Source organism: Danio rerio, chromosome 20 (assembly GCF_049306965.1).
Source record: "Danio rerio strain Tuebingen ecotype United States chromosome 20, GRCz12tu, whole genome shotgun sequence".
Taxonomy (NCBI): Eukaryota; Metazoa; Chordata; class Actinopteri; order Cypriniformes; family Danionidae; genus Danio; species Danio rerio.
In genome coordinates, this window is record NC_133195.1 from 52,333,789 (window position 1) to 52,356,867 (window position 23,079).

Here is a 23,079-nt window from a genome sequence, read left to right on the forward strand (position 1 = left end):
CCTTTAAATGTCACTTTAGGCTGTATAGAAGTGTCTTGAAGAATATCTAGTCAAATATTATGTGCTGTCATCAAGACAAAGATAAAATAAATCAGTTATTAGAGATGAGTTATTAAAACTGTTATGTTTAGAAATGTGTAAAAAAATCTTCTCTCCGTTAAACTGAAATTGGGGAAAAAAATGTAAAAATTTGAATTACAAGTGCTTATGTATTACAATCACTCCCTCGCCCCCCCCCCCCCCCCCCCTTCCATTTTCACTCTGCTATTAATATGTTAATCCTCTATTATTATTGGCTGTGTTTTACAGGTGACGTCTCGCGCTGGAGTGGTGGATGCTGGGACGGTTCAGTCTTCCTCCTTCAGTCTGAACACAGATCACCTATGGGCTCCCCAGGCCTGTGTGATGGTTTATTACACACTTCCAGATGGAGAGATCGTGAATGACGCTCTACACGTCTCTTTCACAAAAGTGCTCAGAAACACAGTAAGAGCTCACCACAGTTGAAGTCAGATTTTCTCAACACATTTCTAAACATAATAGTTTTAATAACTCATTTCTAATAACTGATTTATTTTATCTTTGCCATGATGACAGTACGAAATATTAAACTAGATCATTTTTTAAGGCACTTCTATACAGCTTAAAGTGATATTTAAAGGCTTAAGTAGGTTAATTAGGTTAGCTAGGCAGGTTAGGGTAACTAGGCTATTATTGTATAACAGTGGTCTGTTCTGTAAATTACCAAAAATAAATACAACTTAAAGGGGCTAATAATTTTGAACTTAAAATGACTTAAAAAATCAAAAACTGTTTTTATTTTGGTCGAAATAAAACAAGACTTTCTCCAGAAGACAAAATATTATCAGACATACTGTGAAAATTTCCTTGCTCTGTTAAACATCATTTGGGAAATATATAAAAAAAAAAATAAATAAAAAATAAAAAAATAAACCAAATAGGGGTTAATAATTCTGACTTCAGCTGTACAATAAATTAGTCAGTATTGAAGCCAAATCTGGGTCTTATCTAACAAAATAACTTATATAGCGATATCGGCCCAAAATTGAGCACACCCAAATTTATGTTAAAGGAAAATACGTAATACAAATTTATAAAAGAGAAAAAATCAAAAAGCAAAAAAAAAAAGAAAGATTTTGTTGAAATTTGGCAGGTTGTCCTTTTTTTTGTTGCAATATTTAGCTTGAATTTAATTTTGTCATCTTTCCATTTTTAAATATCAAGGTATCTGCAGGGTCCTAAAAAGTCTTTAAATATCTTAAATTTCAAAAACTAAATTTTAGGCCGTAAAAAGTCTTAAATTCACTGAAATATTGTGTTGTAGGTCTTAATTCGTTTTGAACAGGTCTTAATTTTCCGATGTTTATGTAAAGCTATACCCAATTAGGGCTACACCCATCCAATCACTAACAATACATTTCAATAAAAGTTTCAATAAAAATTCAATAAAAACAAACATTTATTTATTAACTCTGTTTACTTATTAATATGGTTTAATTATCTTCCTTACAATAACTTTTTTATGTTTTATTAAGGATTTAACTTCTAAAAATCTTTATGATTTAGCCTTATGTTTATCTGAAATGTCATTCATTATGGTCCTAAAAAGGTCTTTTAAAAGGTCTTAAAAAGTCTTAAATTTGACTCGATGAACCCGTAGAAACCCTGAATATGTTTGGTGACTAAAATTTTATTTTAATAAATATAGCTGTTTATTAAATCTGTTTTGTTTAAATGTACCAAAATACCCATATCCACTAAGAAATGGATAAAAAATATTCATTTTTTAAAATGCGGTGTACCCAATTATGCCGAGCGCTGTATATAACTAAACTAAATGCCATGTTTGTGAACACTTTATTACATGTTTGTTGCAATTTAAGTATAAATTCATATTAAATTCTCATTCTAATAATCAATTACTGTGTATGTGAACCGCAGGTTTCTGTGCGCTGGAGTCAGGATCGTGCAGAACCAGCAGAATCCGTGTCTCTCTCCGTTTCTGTATCCGAACCTGGATCTGTGCTGGGAATCCTGGTGGTAGACAAAGCCACGCTGAACTCAGCTGAAGACAATGGCCTTTCGGAGAAGACGGTAACATGGTCTTATGCAAATCACACACCGTGACATCAGTCCAACATGCTCATGCTTTTGTCTCACCTCGTATCTTAATCTACCTCACCGCATTGAGTGTTAAAGTGTGGGAAATCATCTTTTGGGATGTCCAGACGATTGTTCATCCCACAAAGAGATCACACGATAACTAAAACCTCTTATCCTATGAAACCAAACGCCGCCACCACACCCAGGTTTCACTCGCAAACAAAGCCAAGAAACTGATAGGAGGGCAGTTTATCAGGACCAGGTGAACGGGTTTGATAGTACAGACACCATTGTGCTGTGCAATTTGTTGTTCTGGAGCACATTCACAACAATAGTGGGTTTGCGAACACCAAAACACTGACCCCGGAACAGCTCGAACTTTTTTTTTAGTGATCACAAAACCTGATTAGCAATCCGAGCTCCTCCATGTTTGTTTTCCAGGTGCTTGAGGAATTTCTGTCGTACAGCAGGGAGATGACCCACACGGATAACAGAGGCATGAAAATGGGAGATCCGTATTCTGTATTCACGGTAGATGGGATTTACGCGTGTCGTATGACGCCTGATTTTGATCTAGGAACGCTTGTTTATACTCCATTGTTTGCTTCTGCAGGCTTGCGGCGTCACGGTTCTGACTGATGCCAGGCTGAATCAGGAGATGGCGACCAATCAGGAGATGTTTCCAATGTTCCGTAAGTTTTAAAGCTGAATTCGCCATTGCAATCACTATGATGACTCCCTAGTAACACCCCTAGCAGAATTCATCTTAAAGTGCTTGACATTTACAGATGAAGTCAGAATTGTTAGCCCCCCTATTTATTTTTTCCCTAATTTCTGTTTAACAGAGAGATTTTTTTCAACACATTTCTAAACATGATAGTTTTAATAACTCATTTCTAATAACTGATTTATTTTTATCTTTGCCATAATGACAGTAAATAATATTAGACTAGATATTTTTCAAGACACTTCTATACAGCTTAAAGTGACATGTTAAGGTTTAACTTGGATAATTACACTGTAAAAATATCCCTACATTTTTTACAGTAATTTTTTGTAATCTAAAATTATATGTAGAACTTAGTAAAATGACAAATAATCTCTCTAAATTCACAGTTTGACTTTCATTTTAGGTACTTAATCATTAAAGACAAATTACTGACATTTTTGTTTTTTATACAGGGAAATTACAGTATTATTTATGCAGTATTTTTTTCTGTTATTTTAAATTATATTCAAAAATCTATAAAAATTATAAACAATATCTGTAAATTAACAGTTTGACTGTTATTTTATGTACTATATAAGTAATGACACATTACAGCAATTTTACTGTTTTATACAATAAAATTGCTGTGTTATTTACACAGTGTTTTTTCCTGTTTTTTAAGTACAATTAAAATTACGTAAAATTAAAGTAAAGTGCTCGACATTTACAGTTGAAGTCAGAATTATTAGCCCCCCTGTTTATTTTTTACCCAATTTCTGTTTAACAGAGAGATTTTTTTTAACACATTTCTAAACATGATAGTTTTAATAACTCATTTCTAATAACTGATTTATTTTATCTTTGCCATGATGACAGTAAATAATATTTGACTAGATATTTTTCAAGACACTTCTATACAGCTTAAAGTGACATGTAAAGGCTTAACTAGGTTAATTAGGTTAACTAGGCAATTTTTATTTATTTGCAAATTGCTGTTTGCTGACGAATGCTTCTGTGATCCACAGCAGGGGAGGAGGGACTCTTTATGACTGCGATGCCTGACAGCAGTATTCAAGAGCCCAGACAGAGAAAAGACTTTCCTGAAACCTGGATCTGGCTGGATGCTAATGTGAGGTGTGTGGAGAAATCTGTCTGACCTTGAGCTGATTTCACCTGGAAATAAATGTACATCCACCTTGTTAACCCAGACCGGATGATCAGGGGTTTACGTTCACAAAACATTTAAGTGATAATTTACATTAATATAATAATTACATGACTTTTCACTTAATATGGGACCAAAATAAAATAAAACAAATCGGGGATGAAATCAAATTTATGTTGCACTTAATTATGAAACATATATAATATATAATATGTATGTTAAATATTCTAACATATTTATTATAATATATTCATTAATTAATTTTCTTGTCGGCTTAGTCCCTTTATTAATCCGGGGTCGCCACAGCGGAATGGACCGCTAACTTATCCAGCAAGTTTTTACGCAGCGGATGCCCTTTCCCATCTCTGGGAAACATCCTCACACATTCACACACACTGTCATACACTATGGACAATTTAGCCTACCCAATTCACCTGTACCGAATGTCTTTGGACTGTGGGGGAAACCGGAGCACCCGGAGGAAACCCACGCGGAGGCAAGGAGAACATGCAAACTCCACACAGAAACGCCAACTGAGCCAAGGTTCGAACCAGCAACCTTCTTGCTGTGAGGCGACAGCGCTACCTACTGCACCACTGCCTCACCATTATTATATATATATATATATATATATAGTGTATGTATGGAACACGCATGGACCCAAGATTCTTAAAGAAATCAGTCAAGTTTGGTAAAGGAAAAATCATGGTTTGGGGTTAAATTTAGTATTGGGGCATGCAGAGAGATCTGCAGAGTGGATGGCAACATCAACAGCCTGAGGTATCAAGACATTTGTGCTGCCCATTACATTACAAATCACAGAAGAGGGCAAATTCTCCAGCAGGATAGCGCTCCTTCTCATACTTCAGCCTCCACATCAAAGTTCCTGAAAGCAAAGAAGGTCAAGGTGCTCCAGAATTGGCCAGCCCACTCACCAGACATGAACATTATTGAGCATGTCTGGAGTAAGATGAAGGAGGAGGCATTAAAGATGAATCCAAAGAATCTTAATGAACTCTGGGAGTCCTGCAAGAACACTTTCTTTGCCATTCCAGATGACTTTATTAATAAGTGATTTGAGTCATTGCAGAGACAACTCGTGCAGCAGCACGAGTTGTCTTCAATGAACCTAAACGAGCACATGTCACTCCGCTGCTAGTCCGTTTGCACTGGCTGCCAGTTGCTGCTCGCATCAAATTCAAAACTCTGATGTTTGCCTACAAAGTGACTTCTGGCCTAGCACCTTCTTATCTGCACTCACTTCTGCAGATCTATGTGCCCTCCAGAAACTTGCGTTCTGTGAATGAACGTCGCCTCGTGGTTCCATCCCAAAGAGGGAAAAAATCACTTTCGCGAACACTCGCGCTCAATCTGCCCAGTTGGTGGAATGAACTCCCTAACTGCATCAGAACAGCAGAGTCACTCGCTATTTTCAAGAAACGACTAAAAACTCAACTATTTAGTCTCCACTTCACTTCCTAATCTGCAATTGCCTCTTTGAATATCACACTAACTAACTGTACAAAAAAAAAAAAAAAAAAAAAAAAAAACTACTAACACTTCCCTTCTTAGACTTTACAGACCTGAAACTTGCCTTTAGTACTTATTCATTGTTGCTCTTATAGTTGTGTAAATTGCTTCCTTGTCCTCATTTGTAAGTCGCTTTGGATAAAAGCGTCTGCTAAATGACTAAATGTAAATGTAAATGTAAATGTAAATGTATGGATGCAGTCCTCCAAGCTCATGATGGAGTCAGACACAATATTCATTCTGTTTCCACTGCAGCATGACTTTATATTCTATACTGGATATTATTTCTGTTCACTGACAAGACTTTTGTCTAAGCAAAGTTTTTTATTTTGTTTATTTTATTCTATTTATTTATTTTTTAACTGTCAGATTCCAAACTTTGAAATAGTGTTTTCTCAGCCAAATATTGTGTTAACTTAGCAAACCATACATCAATGGAAAGTTATTTATTTAGATTTTAGATTGTTATACATGCAATGATATAGATATACAGAGCATCCGGAAAGTATTCATTAGCGCTTCACTTTTTCCACATTTGTTCATGTTACAGCCTTATTCCAAAGTGGATTAAATTCATTTATTTCCTCAAAACTGCACACAATACCCCATAATGACAATGTGAAAAAAGAGTTTTTGAAATTGTTACAAATTTATTAAAAATAAAAACCTGTAAAATCACATGTACATCAGTATTCACAGCCTTTGCTCAATACTGTGTTGATGCACCTTTGGCAGCGATTACAGCCTCAAGTCTTTTTGAATATGATGCCTCAAGCTTGGCACACCTGTCTTTGGGAATTTTTGCCCATTGCTCTTTGCAGTACCTCTCAAGCTCTATCAGGTTGTGTGGGAAGCGACGGTGTACAGCCATTTTCAGAACTGGATGCCTTTTCAAATCATGTCCAATCAGCTGAAATGACCACAGGTGAACTCCAATTAAGCTGCTGAAACATCTCTGCATTTAATCTGACTGATTTGTGTGTGTTTATGTTGTGTTGCAGTGACTCTGCTTCAGCTGTTTTCTCCTTGACCGTGCCAGACAGTCTGACCTCATGGGCGGCTTTTGCTATCATCATGTCTGAGAATCTGGGTTTGGGCATCAGCGCTCCTGCAGAGGTGATACATCACACACACACTCTACCTATCACTGATTATTAACATGCATAACACAGACACAGACTGTTCTAAAGATGTCTGATTCCCAGCTGACAGTGTTCAGAGATTTCTTCATGTCACTGGACCTCCCGGCGTTTCTCATCCGTGGAGAACTGCTGCTGCTTGAAGTCAATTTATTCAACTATATGGATGTAGATTTGGAGGTGAGATACGTCTGATGTTTGTAACCTTTTTTTGATTGATAGTTTATTCCATTATTGCTTATTAAAGTGCCTTTAATATTCAATTTTAAAGGGTTGGTCGATCAGATATTTTTAAGGGCTTGAGTGTGGTCATTTATTCATTTTACTCCGGCTTAGTCCCTTTATTTATCAGGGATCACCGCAGCGAAATTAATTTATCCAGCATATGTTTTACACAGCGGTTGCCCTTGCAGCTGCAACCCAGTTCTAGGAAACACCCATACACATTCATTCAAACACATACACTACACCCAATTTAGCTTACCCAATTCCCCTATGGCGCATGTGTTTGGTCTGTGGGGGAAACCGGAGCATCCAGAGGAAACCAACACCAACATGGGGAGAGCATGCAAACTCCACACAGAAATGCCAACTGACCCAGTCAGGACTCAAACCAGCGACTTTCTTTTCTGTCAAAGAAATCAACTCGCTTCCATCCTAATTTACAGATGTTGTTTATGCTTAAACGACCAGTGTTGACCAGTTAGATAAAAGAGAGATGTAATAATAATAATAATAATAATAATGATAATAATAATAATAATGATAATAATAATAATAATAATGATAATAATAATAATAATAATAATGATAATAATAATAATAATAATAATGATGATAATAATAATAATAATAATGATGATAATAATAATAATAATAATAATAATAATAATAATAATAATAATAATAATGATAATAATAATAATAATGATAATAATAATAATAATAATAATAATAATAATGATAATAATAATAATAATAATAATAATAATAATAATAATAATAATATTAATAATAATGATAATAACAATAATAATAATAATAATAATGATGATAATAATAATAATAATAATAATAATAATAATAATAATAATAATAATAATGGTGTGGCAGTGGTGCAGTAGGTAGTGCTGTCGCCTCACAGCAAGAAGGTCGCTGGGTTGCTGGTTTGAACCTCGGCTCAGTTGGCGTTTCTGTGTGGAGTTTGCATGTTCTCCCTGCCTTCGTGTGGGTTTCCTCCGGGTGCTCCGGTTTCCCCCATAGTCCAAAGACATGTGGTACAGGTGAATTGGGTAGGCTAAATTGTCCGTAGTGTATGAGTGTGTGTGTGTGAATGTGTGAGGATGTTTCCCAGAGATGGGTTGCGGCTGGAAGGGCATCCGCTGCGTAAAAACTTGCTGGATAAGTTGGCGGTTCATTCCGCTGTGGCGACCCCGGATTAATAAAGGGACTAAGCCGACAAGAAAATGAATGAATGAATGAATGAATGAATAATAATAATAATAACAACAATAATTCCTTACATTTATATAGCACTTTTCTGGGCACTTAAAGCGCTTTACACATAGGGGGAATCTCCTCATCCACCACCAGTGTGCAGCATCCACCTGGATGAAGCGATGGCAGCCATTTTGCGCCAGCCTGCACACCACACACCTGCTGATTGGTGGAGATGAGACAGAGTGATGAAGCCAATTAGGATATATGGATGGTTAGGAGGCTATGATGGACAGAGGCCAGAGGGCAGATTTGGCCAGAATGCCTGGGTTAAACCCCTACTCTTTTTCGAAGAACATCCTGGGATTTTTAATGACCACAGAGAGTCGGGAACTCGGTTTAACATCTCAATAAAAAGACGACGCTCACTAAGCATAATAAAGTCCCCATCACTATACTGGGGCATTAGGACCCACACACACCTCAGTCAAGTCAAGAAGACCGCCCCCTGCTGGCTTCACTAACACCACTTCCGGCAGCAACCTAGCTTTCCCATGTAGTCTCCCATCCAGGTACTGACCGTGCGCAGCCCTGCTTACCTCCAGTGGGCGACCATGTGAGAGTTGCAGAGAGCTAGCTGCCGGCTAAATGTATTTAAAATAAACTATGAGCTGAAGCTGTTTTTTTTCTGTCACAGGTGATTGTAGTTGTTGCAGAAAGCGGGATGTTTGAGTTTGTGTCAACAGACAGCGCAGATTTTTCTGTGGCCAACGTGAGGAAAGTGTTGGTGTTGAGTCAGAACTTCACCATGCTTCTGTTCCCCATCAAAGCCACGACGCTGGGAGAAATTCCCATCTCTGTCAAAGCCACGTCCGTCTACTCTTCAGACTGGCTCTACAAAACCGTTCTCGTCAAGGTAAGCATCAGTGATGGCAAAATTCGAATCATTTTACAGACTCCGAGTCATGTTCATGTTCGGTCATGTTCAGCGCAATAAAACTCCAGGTTTATTTATAGCACTCTAGTTTTTTGTTTGCGTGTTTATATCACAGTTCATCATGCTGTGTACAGTTTCTTTTTACTCTGATATATGGAAGTTGTGTGTGGTTGATCATTACAATAAAAAAAGGAGTGACCATTTCCTTGGCAGTCTGAGTGCAATGTGTGGCACCAAACCTTAGAGGTTACTCTTACCCTAAAATCCTATTTCGAATTTTCAGGTTTATCCACATTTGTATTCTGTTAGCTAGACAAAAACAGTACAGTAACCATTGTCAGTGAAGGACTGGGCTAAGGCTGTAAGGTGGACATGAGGGATATTTTAGTGGTCCTTTGCCATAGTGACAAAATATCTAAACATTTTGACTTGTAGTGCTTACACAATGCCAAAGGGACTAAACATTTTGGGGTCACTGACTGTTTAAATGAGAAGATAATTCAGTTTTGACACATGAGGGAACTGTTTTGGGAAAGGTATGAGCTGTTGCAGGTGTGAACCATGGTGTTGTGCCAAACCATCCACATTATTGTGGCAAAAGCACCAAGAGTGTTGTGAATGTCCGGTCTTTTTCAAGAAATGAGCCAAAGCAATTGAGAAGGATATTTGCCATTTTTGTGGCACAGATTTTTTATATGGGAAAGGAATTTAGCTTTGACACATGAGTGAACTGTTTTTGGAGAGATATGAGCTTTGCAAGTGAGCTATAATGTTGTGCTAAACTGTAGCACTGTTTTGCCAAATGATCTCTGAATTTTGAGAATGTAATTTCTGTTTCAAGAAATTAGCCAAACCAATGGAGAAAAACTGTAAAATTCATCTCTAATAACTGATTTATTTGATCTTTGCCATGATGACAGTACATAATATTACACTAGATATATTTCAAGATAATTCTAAAGTGACATTTAAAGGCTTAACTAGGTTAATTATGTTAACTAAGCAGGTTAGTGTGATTAGGCAAGTTATTGTATAATGATGGTTTGTTATATCTAAAAAATATAGCTTAAAGGGGCTAATGATTTTGACCTCAAAATGGTGATTAAAAAAAATTAAAAACAGCTTTTATTCTAGCCGAAATAAAACAAATAAGACTTTCTCCAGAAAACAAAATATTATCAGACATACTGTGAAAATTTCCTTGCCCTTTTAAACATCGTTTAGGAAATATTTAAAAAAGAAAAAAAAGTCAAAGGGGGGTTTAATAATTCTGATTTCAACTGTACATAAATCTAAATCTACAATATGTTGATCTGTTTTATTTAAATAAGGACAGCACAGCAATTAATCTGTGCATTTTTATAGTTCATGCAACACAAATACTAATTCTGAAGTATGTTTTAATTTTAACAAAAATTAATATACATGTTTTTTTTATTATTCATTTAGATTTTTCTCAAGAATTAAGCACATTTATTTTAGCTATTTTTTTTATTTCAGTTTTTTTGATTATACTATATTTAATACATCAAAGCTAAGCTACTCAGGTTGGCCATTGTAATTCTAGATCAGCACTGACATTGTAGATAATCTATAACTGTGGTTGAAAGATATGCAATATTTATGAGGGCACACAAGGCCAATGTTGATTGTGAAATTTTCTTTGTCTGCAGATTACGGTTATTTATAATTTAGAAATGTTAAAACTCAGAAGTGATTCACTATCAACATTGCCTTTTAGATGTATGTCATGCATGGAAAGCTTCTGGGATGTTATTCCACAGAAAAAAGCCATACAGTATGCAGAACCATTGTGAAATGTTTGAGCACCTGTTTGAGAACCTGTACTGTCAATAGTCAGTAATTTAGTCTTCTCAACCTTACAGGAATAAAAAAATAAAAATAAATCTAAGCTACCTGTAAGACCTTAGTATTTTTAAGACTTTTATTTTGTATTATATATTATATTTCTAAAATAAAAATAAATAATTTTTATGATAGTGATTTTTATTTATTTAATCCATTTCACATTTAAAAGCAATTTTCTCGTTATGTTTTATCACTCTGCATTTATAAATTATACAATTATGAAACTTTTTTTTATGTGTGTGTGTGTTTGTTGAATAATTTCTCTCCAGCCAGAAGGACTGCAGCAGTCATTCACTCAGACCTTGTTCCTGGAGTTTCTTCTGCAGCAGCACACACTGTCCAGGAAGATGACCTTCAGTTTCCCTGCAGATGTGGTTCCTAATAGTCAGAGGGCCAGTGTTTCTGCTGTGGGTAGGTGTCTTTACGCTGTATTTCTACTCCAATGCTAAGTTCAGACTGCATGATTGTATCTTGACAATGAGAGAGCAGCATCCACTAGTATGGTATCTGCTGACTAGCGGGAGGTTGGGGGAGAAGTTAAAAGGGCTTTTTTGGGTCTATTTGGACCCAAGAAACTAAGGAAAAAACTAGTGTATATTTGTCAGGAGCACCTGTGGCTGTTTGACATGTCATCTGAGCAATACCACAACCGACTCTAAAAAGAAATAGGTGGAGAAATTAATCCCTTTTAAAGTCAGGAGAGCAAATTAAGTTTATTTTCTTCTCCACTAACGGCTTCTTTCTCATTATGTAGTTAATAACAAAAGATATACTACGTGACCTTGCGTTGTTTCCATGTTGTGGACCAATACATTGTTTCAACCCAAGCTCATTCTGGAAACGTAGCCCCGCGGACGTTTCTGGAGACCGCGATTTACGTGGCCAGAGGTACGTAAGGCCGCGTTTAGCTTTTTTTGAGCGAACACGGTGTGGCGCCGGCCAACGGCTCGCCTCCGAGTGGAGGGCTTTCCCGATGCAACCAGTTTGTCCGCTTAGCTCACAGCGTTGCGTCGGCGGAGCGGAGGCCCCGGAGAAGGAGGACGAGGAGCCGGCCGCAGGGACAACGACCGGGATCGAGTCCGGGGAACAGCGGTTCCGGAAATCAGGTAAGATGAAAAACAGAATCGGAAAAATAAAGGCGAGATTGTGGCGGGATCTCAAAACGCGTTCGAAATCGAAGACGAGGACTTTTGCTTTTTTTTTTTTTCTTTTTGGACGGCTTTTGCAAACCGTCGCTTTGGTTTAGGGAAGGAGGAGGAGGAAGAAGAAGAGGGCAGCCGGGTCGGCCAATCCGGCGGCTTTTCGCACGAGAACAGCGCGGGCACGAACGGCGCACGCTCCCGAGAGGGGCCCGAGACGCGAAAAAGCGCGCACAGTGGCCTCTCGCGGATCCACAAAAACAAAAACCGCTTGAATACATACCTCCCGGGACATAAATCACGGTTCGCAGAAACGTCCACGGGGCTACGTTTCCACAATGAGCCCGGGTTGCATTGTTTTCTGCGATTCTTCCTCTTGTAAAGTCATGCAGTGTGAAAACCCCTGTCGCCAATCCAAGTCGCAGTGTAAACATAGCACTGACTGAACGTTACCCCAGATAGTCATGCAGTGTGAAAACATCCACGATACCACTACTTTGAAAAATGTGCCGTCTGAACTTTGCATTCTGCTTTTTCATGCATAATGACTAACAATATCTAACCTACGCCTCATCTTATGCATCTATACTGAAGGTGACATTCTGGGCCCATCCATCGGCAATCTGGACTCCCTCATTGAAATGCCTTACGGTTGTGGTGAGCAGAACATGATCCATTTTGCTCCAAATACCTATGTTCTCCAGTATCTTAAAAGCACCAAGCAGGCTGAAGAACAGACTAGGAGGAAAGCTATGAGCTATATGATGGAAGGTGAGTTTTTGTGAAGTATAATCCTGAGATTTGTTCATTGACCGATACCATTGAGTTTACACATCTGTTTGGTTTGATTGCAGCTTATGAGCGTGAGCTTTCCTACCAAAGGGTTGACGGTTCTTTCAGTGCCTTTGGAGACAGCGATGAATCTGGCAGCACGTGGTATACATGAATAAATACACAACAAATGCTCATTTGGGAATGTATGACTAGAGCTATATTTTTGAGAACAGCAAAATATGCGCCTGGGGCTATGTATTGCTGCATTTTGTGTGTAAAGCAAATGCTGCGGGGTGGTGGATATCTTTCCTGGTATGACTCCTTGGTAGTTTAATAGTATGGGATCAGACTTGGGATGTGGAGCAGACCAGGGGTTTGAGTTCCGGAAACCTGGTTAAAAAAGAAATCTGTGTGAAATTGTTGTAAAGGTGGCACGTTTTGATGCTCTTCTAGTTTGCTTTTGAAAACACTATCGGTTGGGTGTAGTGTGTGGGTCAGTCAAAATCAAGCTGATGTATTATGCACGACAACAGGGCCATAACTCGACATTATTATCATCCGGGGCTTAGCCCAAATTTAGTTGGTCACTACACCCCACTATACCCCCATTTAACCCTTAAAGCCTGTTCGTTTAAGGCATCTTTGATTAGAAAACACATTTTCTGATTTTTTTTTAAACAAGACTAAAGGCTCCTACACACTGGGACATTTTTCGTTTGTGTTTATCGGCAGCGTTTTACGAGATGTTTTTCAGTGTTCAAACCCAAGCGCTTTTCATTGGCGTTAAGCAGAAGAGTATGCTAAATCACTCTTTTGACGTTAGATGGCGCTGCACAACATTAAGCTTCTGACACCCGCTTATAACACAGAAGAAGAGGAGGAGAGGAAGTTCACGCATTTGTTTATAAAGTTACTGGTGACTCAAACAAGCATGGATGGTTCAAGCAGCAGCTCCAGCTCTAGCGATGAAGAAATGATTATTGTTCACCAGAGCAATCAGCAGCTCCACGTTCATGTTGCCTCTGGGCATCTTCTTCAATGTGCGCTCGCATTGACAGTTTTGCGCTTGAGCACCTCCAAGTGCTGTTTATGATAACTTCAGCAGCTCCGCGCACGTGAGCAAAAGTGCAGATCTGATTTGACGCCACGCGTTAAAAATGACGCTTTTGTGCCTGCCGTTTTGCGGGTTGCTATGCACAATCACATTGAAGCCCTTTATTAAGTTATGAGGCGTTAAATGTCGACGGAAAACGCGAGCAAAAAACGTCTTGGTGTGCACAGGCCTTAAGGGTACTTTCACATCTAGACTTTTGTTTCGAAACCTGTCTCGTTTGCCCAGTTAGCGTGGTTCGTTGGGCATATGTGAATCCAGCTATCGCACTAGGATCTGCGCCAAATCAATCTCTCCGAAATCGCTTGAAAGAGGTGGTCTCGGCTTGATTGAAACGAACTCTGGAGTGGATCGATTGTAGTGAAAAAGCGATACGATTCGAGCCCGGTTATATCACAGTGTTTTATGGATGTGTAATAGGCATACGGCTATATGAAGAGAGAATTATGAGTAGGGCGGGAGGTCATTCCAGACATCCAAAGTCTCCCGGAAGTTTCAGCAATCTCCCGCAAATGCACGGAGACTCCTGAATGCCCGCAAACCAGTGATAATCTCCCGAAAAATCGCACGTCTCCTTCCCGTTCTTCAAATACGTTGCGCACCCTTCTCACATCTCCCCACCCCTCCCCGCTGCATCCCTCCTCGCTCTTCAGACACGTCGCGTGCACCTTGTCACACACCACCAAACCACCTCAAGACCACAAGATTTAAGTTACATACAATAGCAACCCAACATTCTCCTCAGAATATTCAACAAGCTTACATCAATACGAAATTTAACCTGGTTACAAACAAATACAGAGTACGATTGTGGTGCAGTCATGAGACAAGTGATTAACAGGAGGTGTGGCTATGTAGGACCATGGTGTGTGATGTAAGCTCACTTTTGGAAAAGAGAGAAAGCCTCTGGTAGAGATATGGCACGGATGAGGAAATGTGCACCAGTAATATATTTGAGATTGTCAAAAGTGTACATAGCAGCCTCTAGTGGAATTTTAAAAAAGCATAACTACAAGCGTAGGTAGCCCGGGCATGTATTTTCCGGTTCTCTACATTGTAGCCCTGGGCACATATCTCTAATGAACCTGGGTTGCTTTAAAGGAATAGTTAGATTAAAGGGACAATTCACCCAGAAATTTAAGTTCTGTCATCATTTACTCATCTTTTTACTTGTTTCTTTCCTTTGTTGATCACAAAAGAAAATACAACGACTGAACAATTGAATAGTACTGAAAACCAGTCACCACTGATTTCCATAGTAATTTTGGTCCCACTTTATATTAAGTGGCCTTAACTAATATGTACTTACACAGGAATTAATAGTTTGTTACAATGTTCTTATTATGTAAATACATGTATTTACTGTGTACTTATGCTTGATTAAATACATGTATGTAGTTACATCTGTAAATAAATTTTGTAATTACATTTGTAAATACACTGTTGACCATCCCTTAAACCTTAACCTACCCTTAAACCTACCCATACTACCAAACCTGTCCATAACCCAACCTCTATCCTAACTCAAAAGCACCACAAGTGTTCTCAAATACATTATAAACACAGTAAGTACATTGTATTTATTTTTTGATGTAAGTACATAGTAGTTAAGGACACTTAATATAAAGTGGGACCATAATTTTATATGTGTTTATATATGGTCAGATTTCAACATATATGTTTATATTTGTAATTCCAATGGTTGAAAAATGTAAACTGCAATTTTTGCAATATTTTCAATTGACCCGAGGGTGATTAAATTAACTGTAAATTTAAATATTTGGTTGAATTATCCCTTTAAAATCAAACATCTTCTTTACACATTTGAATTCAGTACTGACAAATGAATAAAATTAATGTGTGTTCTATGATATTCAGGCTGTCAGCGTTCGTGCTCAGGTGTTTTCTCCAGGCTCGGGACTTCATTTCCATTGAGCCCTTGGTGATGGAAAGGACAGCATTTTGGCTGGTGGCCCATCAGGAGTCGGACGGTTCATTCAGAGAGCCGGGTCAGGTCATCCACACTGAGCTACAGGGAGGACTGGATGGATCGGTGTCTCTCACTGCATATGTTCTAATAGCGCTTCTGGAGGACGCCAAATATGAGGTTAGGTGTAGAGATGAATGCATAGATGGATGGAGATTGGATGGAAGTATTATCGGATGGAATGAGTAGGTGGGGGGAGAGATGGATAGATTCAAAGAAGTTTGGGCTGATGTGATGGATGGATGAAAATATTAAATGGAATTGATAAGTGGATGGATTAAAAGATGGATGGATGAAATAAAAGATGTAATGATGATGTATGGATGAAAAGATTATTTTATGTAATGGATAGGTGGATGGATGAATGGATGGATGGATTAAAAGAAATATGGGCCAATGAATGGATAGATGGATAAAAGGATTATTTGATGGAATGGGTGGAGGGATGGAGAGATCGATGGATTAAAAGAAGCATGGGCTGGCAAATGGGATGGATGGATGAAAAGATTATTGGTTGGAATGGGTGGGTGGAAGGAGAGATGGATGGATGAATTAAAAGATGGGTGGGTTAATAGATAAATAAAAAGAATATTCGATGTAATGGATAGATAGATGGATGGATGGATGGATGGATGGATGGATGGATGGATGGATGGATGGATGGATGGATGGATGGATGGATGGATGGATGGATGGATGGATGGATGAAAGGATCATTGAGTGGAATGGGTTGGTGGATGGAGGGATGGATTGATAGATTTAAATAAGTATGGGCTAATGGACAGATGAAACTATTATTGGATGGAATGGGTAAGTGGATGGAAGAATGGATAGATGGATGGAAGGATGAGTTAAAAGAGCAATAGGTTGATGGATGGAAATACTGGATGGAATTGATAGGTGGATAGATTAAAAGATGGATGGATGAATTAATAGATGTATGGGTTGATGGATGGATGAAAAGATTATTCAATGTAATGAATAGGTGGATGGAAGAATTCATAGATGGATGGATGGATGGATGGATGAAATAAAAGAACAATAGGATGGTGGATGGAAATATTGGATGAATTTAATAGGTGGATAAATTAAAAGATGGGTGGGTTGATGGAGGGATGAAAAGATTGTTTGATGTAATGAATAATTAATGGGTGGATGAATGGATGGATGAAAGGATTATTGGATGGAATGGGAAGGTGGATGGAGGGATGAATGGATAAATGGATAATTGGATGAAAGGATTATTGGATGGAATGGGCAGGTGAATAGATGGAAGGATTAATGAATTGGTGGATGGATGAAAACATTATCGGTTGGAATGGGTAGGTGGATGGAGGGATGAATGGATAAATGGATAATTGGATGAAAGGATTATTGGATGGAATGGGCAGGTGAATAGATGGAAGGATTAATGAATTGGTGGATGGATGAAAACATTATCGGTTGGAATGGGTAGGTGGATGGAGGGATGAATGGATGGATTAAAAGAACAATAGGCTGATGGATAGGAATACTGGATGGAATTGATAAGTGGATAGATTAAAGATGAATGGATGAATTAAAAGATTGGCTTGATAGATGGACGAAAAAATTATTCAATGTAATGGATAGGTGGATGGATGGATGGATGGATAAGAGTTTATTAGATGGAATATATGGATGGATGAAAAGATTATTGGACGGAATGATGGGTGAATGGAGGGGGGGATGGATTTAAAAAAGTATGGGCTGTTGGAAGGATGGATGATGGAAGTATTATACGATGGAACGGACGGGTGGATTAAGAGATCTATGGATGAACTGATGGATGAACGGGGGAGTGGATTGATTTATAGATTGAAAGATTCATAGATGATGCATAGATTCAAAGACTGATGGATGGCTTGATTGATAGATTTATTAAAATATTTATAAATAAAATACTGAACAAATTGATGGATGAATGCATTGGAGCATACATTTGAAGAAAATGGGATGCATTGATGGATTGAAGAATCTACGGATTAAAATGAATTGATTAGTTGACGCATGATTTGTACCGGTAATGAATAAATTGATGAAAGGATAAACGGAAAGATAGATGGATAAATGGATGCAAGGGTGGATTGATCAATTGAATGTGATAGAGGGGTATATATGGATTGTAAAGGGACAGATTGAAAGATTGACTGACTGACTGACTGATTAAATGACTGAAGTGTTTGTGCCTTCTCTTAGAGCACACATAAAGACAGTGTGTCTTTAGCCTTGAGTTTCCTGACGTCTCGTCTAGCTCAGGGAATCTCCAGTAACTACAGCTTGTCTTTAGTGGCCTATGCTCTGTCACTGGCCAAGAGCAGCGCCGCTCCATCTGCCCTCACCACACTGCTGAACAGAGCACTGGTCATTGGTAAATATACTCTCAATTTACACTCTGAGTCAGTGATTAACTGTGCTAATCAACAAGCTGTTGCAGATGTTGAACAGGGTGTCTGTGGATCCTTAAAAAGTTCTATAGTACGAAAATAAGGCCTCAATAAGTCTTAAAACGGTCTGACCCCTGAATTGACAACAGTTATCAGCAAATGCTTTACGAGGACAAGATCAAACTAAATGAGAAATGAAGTATCTATAAAATAAAAATAAAAAAACTATTCATAAAAAATATTGTTATATTTAATTTAATAGTAGGCATAAGTTATTGACATTGGCAAATGATGTTTCTTAGTGTCGTTAATGCAGTTTGGGGGAACTGATGTACAATTTTTATTATGATTTTTGTTGTTTTTGTTATAATTATCATTAATTAATTATCATTAATTCATTAATAATAATAATAATAATAATAATAATGTTTTAAGGTTTGTCACACTTTTTATGCATAATTATGTATATGTAAATTTATGTGGTCATGTGTAAGACTTTTGTCACCTGTCTATGTGTAAAAGTCTATGTGTAAGTTCATTATGGTCATCAGTTGTGTTGTGTGCTCTTTTTAATGCAAACTTTGTACTTTAAATTAGTCTAAAATGTCATTCTGTGGTATTAAAAAGGCCCTAAAAAGTCTTAAATATAACTCTTAGAGATCAGCAGATACCCTGTTGACCATACACAACCAGCCAAAGGTTTGGAATAAGACAAAGCCTGCATGTATTTGAACAAAAATACAATAAAATTGCTGACTTTTTAATACAATTTTAAATAACTGTTCTCTTGTTGAATGTAGCTTTAATTAGGGATGTTCCAAACAGATTTATTTGCGCTTTCCGATTCAGGCTGCTTCCGTGTTCTACTTTGCCGCATTTAACCAATAGCATCTCTGCAACAAAGTAATGTCCTGCCGCACGCTTTGCTGTTTCTTTGTGAAGTCAAGGAAGAGGTCTAATTCTGTGCCACCGCATACTGATCGGGAGGTAATTCATTCAAGTCTGAAACTGCGTGATTGGACCAGATTTCTGATCACTTTATCGGATCTGGACATCTCTTGTTTCAATGTTTTTCAAAGCTGAATCATTACTCTAGTCTTAAGTGCCACATGATCCCTCAGAAATCCTTATATTATAATTATTTGCTGTTCTATTATGAACAATCATTAATTCATTTTCTTGTCGGCTTAGTCCCTTTATTAGAAAGGGGTCACCACAGCGGAATGAACCGCAAACTTATCCAGCAAGTTTTCCAGCCCTTCCAGCCGCATCCCATCTCTGGGAAACATCCACACACACACTCATACACTACGGACAATTTAGCCTACCAAAGTCACCTGTACCGCATGTCTTTGGACTGTGGGGAAAACCGGAGCACCCGGAGGAAACCCACACGAATGCAGGGAGAAAATGCAAACTCCACACAGAAATGCCAACTGAGCCGAGGTTCGAACCAGCGACCTTCTTGCTGTGAGGCGACAACAATCTTACAGTTATAAGTGGTGAAAGATTTTTTTTATTTGCTTTTTAGTATCGTGGAAACTGACTTTTGGGATTATTTGAGTAAATAATAGCTAACTTCTACATTTCTAAAAAATAGCTTATATTTGCAAAATTTTTTGCATTATAAATGTATTTACTTTTACATAACTAAATAAGTTTTTAATGGTACTTTTGAATAGTTTTGTATCAGTTTCCCAAACAAACAACAAGAACAAAAATATTAAAGGTGCCCTATAAAGAAAATCTTGCTATATGGACGTATATGGAAATTACAATACTGTGACACCATGTCCTGAAAATGTGACGCATGCTAAATCTATTTTCTATGTTGAACGGAGCTTTTTTCCTAATCTTATGTGATGGTTATGCACACGATTTCCATTTTAGAAATGCTTTCTATTTCCATGACTTCACAGCAGGATGTAAAATGCAGGATATACAGATTGTAAATGTGTTTAGCTCCACAATAGCTTTGTTTAATTGTATTGTTTTTATTGTGTTTATTGTGAAATTTGCCTCGTATATTTGTAATTATTCAACAAACACATAGACTGCTGAATATAAGTGTGCACTTAGTATAAAATACACTTTTAATAATGGTTTCATATAACCCTTACTATCATATCTAAAATATAAAATCAGCAAGACACTTTATTAAACGTCTTCTGTTTATGAAGTGGTTGATATCAATTCCTGTTTTCACATTTACATTTTAGCATAAAAATTAAACACTATACATCTGTTGTTATACTGTAATTTAGCCTATATTATCCACAACACAATTCAGTAGCACAATAGGTTACTCTGATGGGTTGACAATCACATAGCATGATGTAATCTGAAATAAACGTGTGCAAAATATTAATACTATGTGAGTGAGTGAGGGAGAGAGAGAGAGCAATGGGAGCTGGCCATCAGCAGAGCTCATTAATATTCATGACCATTCCAAATATGGTCAATAAAGAGCTTCTGATTCTAGGGGCATTTTATGGAGTTATAAATGATCATGATTTTTTTTCTTTACTTGCCTAAGATTCATACCTACTACGCAGATATCAGAAAACATATTGAATCACTGCAATATGTGGCACCTTTAAATGTTTTGTCTTAAGCAGATCATGATAGAAAAGTATATTTAAAGGATTTAGTGACTCATCATGCTTCAAATGCAGCTTTAAACCACAATAATAAATTACATTTTAAACTACATTCAATAAAAGAACAGTTATTTAATATTGCAATAACATTTCACAATTTCTTTTTGAATGGCATACACTGTTAGACCTTACCGGGGTTTTTTACAGTAGAATACTGGCAACACTGTTGCCAGCTACTCACTGTAAAAGTTCGGTTACAGTAAGTAACTGGCAACAGTGTTGTTAGTTAATTACTGTAACTGAACCATTACAGTGAGTGGCTGGCAACAGTGTTGCCAGTTTTCTACTGTAACTGAACCATTACAGTGAGTGGCTGGCAACAGTGTTGCCAGTTATTTACTGTAACTGAACCAATACAGTGAGTAGCTGGCAACAGTGTTGCCAGTTAATTACTGTAATAGGGCAGCAGTGGTAACTAACTGGAAACTGTGTAGAGTTAATTACTGTATTGTAGTGTTACAAATCACAGCATTATACTGCATACACATTAATAGTATGTCATATATAGTTATTGTAGTGTTACTAAAATTAATCAGTATTCTTAGCTGTTATTTAAAAATAGAAGGCATAACATTTTTTTCAGACAAATTTATTTTATTGTTTTGGCACCAAACAAATAAATAACAGAAAATGTTTAACAAAATTAAAAAATCAGCAGATATAAATATTGTCTTGCATATTACAGGTCTGCACAGTAAGGCTGCGGTCACACTAATGTTTGAGCATGCAATATTCTGTCATACTGCACTGCGAAGTGGAATTAAACAAAGCGAGTAGTGGAATTAAACAAAATAATTAGAAATTGAAAAAGCAAGCCAGAGAGGTCATGTTTTGATCTTTGATTGGTCTCAAGCAATCACATGATGTGATTTCGCATTCAGCGTTCTCCAAGCTTGAACTTTCCAATGCTGCGAATTATGATTTTGGTCTCATGAGCTATCATTCCCGGTCTGCAGTACTCACATGCGTATGAATGGAAGTCTATAGGGAGAAAAGTGCAGTGTGACCGGGACTTTAAGCTGTAACTCTAATTAAACACACCTGATCAAACTAATTAAGGCTTGTTAGAATTATACAGGTAATGTTGAAGCAGGGTGGGTACTAAACTCTGCTGCCCTGCAGTTCTCCAGGAACTTGGAGTTTGACCCCCATGGTATATAGCAGGGGTGCTCAATCCTGTTCCTGGAGAGCTACGTTCCTGCAGATTTCAGTTGCTACCCATATCAAACACACCTGCCTGTAATTATCACGTGGTGTTCAGGTCCTAATTAATTGGTTTAGGTGTGTTTGATATGGATAGCAACTGAAATCTGCAGGAAGGTAGATCTCCAGGAACAGGATTAAGAACCCCTGGTATTAGCAATACTTTTAAAGCAACTGCCAACATTTATCACAATCACATATCCAATAAACACACACACAGACAAAGTGCTGCAGTGAAATGTGTTACTCTCTCCTCAATGCTGACCATGCAAAAAAAAAAAAAAAAAACTGAATTGCAAAAAACACAAAATAAATATTTTAAATTTTAAAGTTTTAAATAATTAAAAACTGTGTCAAATCTCAATAAAAAGTTTAAAATAATTGTAGAAAACAAAAATAAAGTTGGCAACACTGAAAAACCAAAGGACCCAATCTTTTATTGTTATAATTATCTCATGACAACAAACTTTTCTATTGTTTCTAATATAAATTCATAGGTGGAAACACAGCTCGGAAAAATACTTTTGCAACAAACTCACAACCTGGGACCGGACAGGGGAGCTTTTGTGTGTGGATGGCTATGTGTATCATGTTTTTGTGATTCCCTGTGATGATGTGCACATGTTACCTTACTGAGATGATGGAATTTAATTTTGGCTTAGTTGCCAGAAAGATACATACAACTGTTAGCATCTGTACATTATGGCAGTATGCAATATCCAATAAATACATATACTGTACTTAAACAAAAGTAATGTAAGAAGTTATATGAGGAGAGGCTAACTAGCTAACAATGTAGCTTTCAAGTACACAGTTCAAGATAACAACAGTATAACTTAAAACACAGCCTTATTTTAGAAACCCTCAAAAACATTTGAACACATTTTACT

At 37.3% G+C, this 23,079-nt stretch overlaps 1 protein-coding gene across 2 annotated transcripts in view; it reads left to right on the plus strand.

The window, feature by feature from the left end:
• cd109 (CD109 molecule) overlaps positions 1-23,079 on the plus strand; it is a 63,486-nt gene that overhangs the window by 19,553 nt on the left and 20,854 nt on the right. The window contains exons 14-26 of one of the 2 annotated variants that reach the window (XM_692420.10): positions 310-486; positions 1,963-2,115; positions 2,566-2,655; positions 2,738-2,816; positions 3,859-3,967; positions 6,530-6,644; positions 6,734-6,847; positions 8,802-9,020; positions 11,180-11,321; positions 12,644-12,820; positions 12,904-12,985; positions 15,813-16,041; positions 18,139-18,310. In XM_692420.10, coding sequence (XP_697512.6) covers positions 310-486; positions 1,963-2,115; positions 2,566-2,655; positions 2,738-2,816; positions 3,859-3,967; positions 6,530-6,644; positions 6,734-6,847; positions 8,802-9,020; positions 11,180-11,321; positions 12,644-12,820; positions 12,904-12,985; positions 15,813-16,041; positions 18,139-18,310 — 1,858 coding nt within the window. The remainder of the gene's footprint in view (positions 1-309; positions 487-1,962; positions 2,116-2,565; positions 2,656-2,737; positions 2,817-3,858; positions 3,968-6,529; positions 6,645-6,733; positions 6,848-8,801; positions 9,021-11,179; positions 11,322-12,643; positions 12,821-12,903; positions 12,986-15,812; positions 16,042-18,138; positions 18,311-23,079) is intronic. The other variant, XM_009294995.4, reaches the window with a different exon arrangement.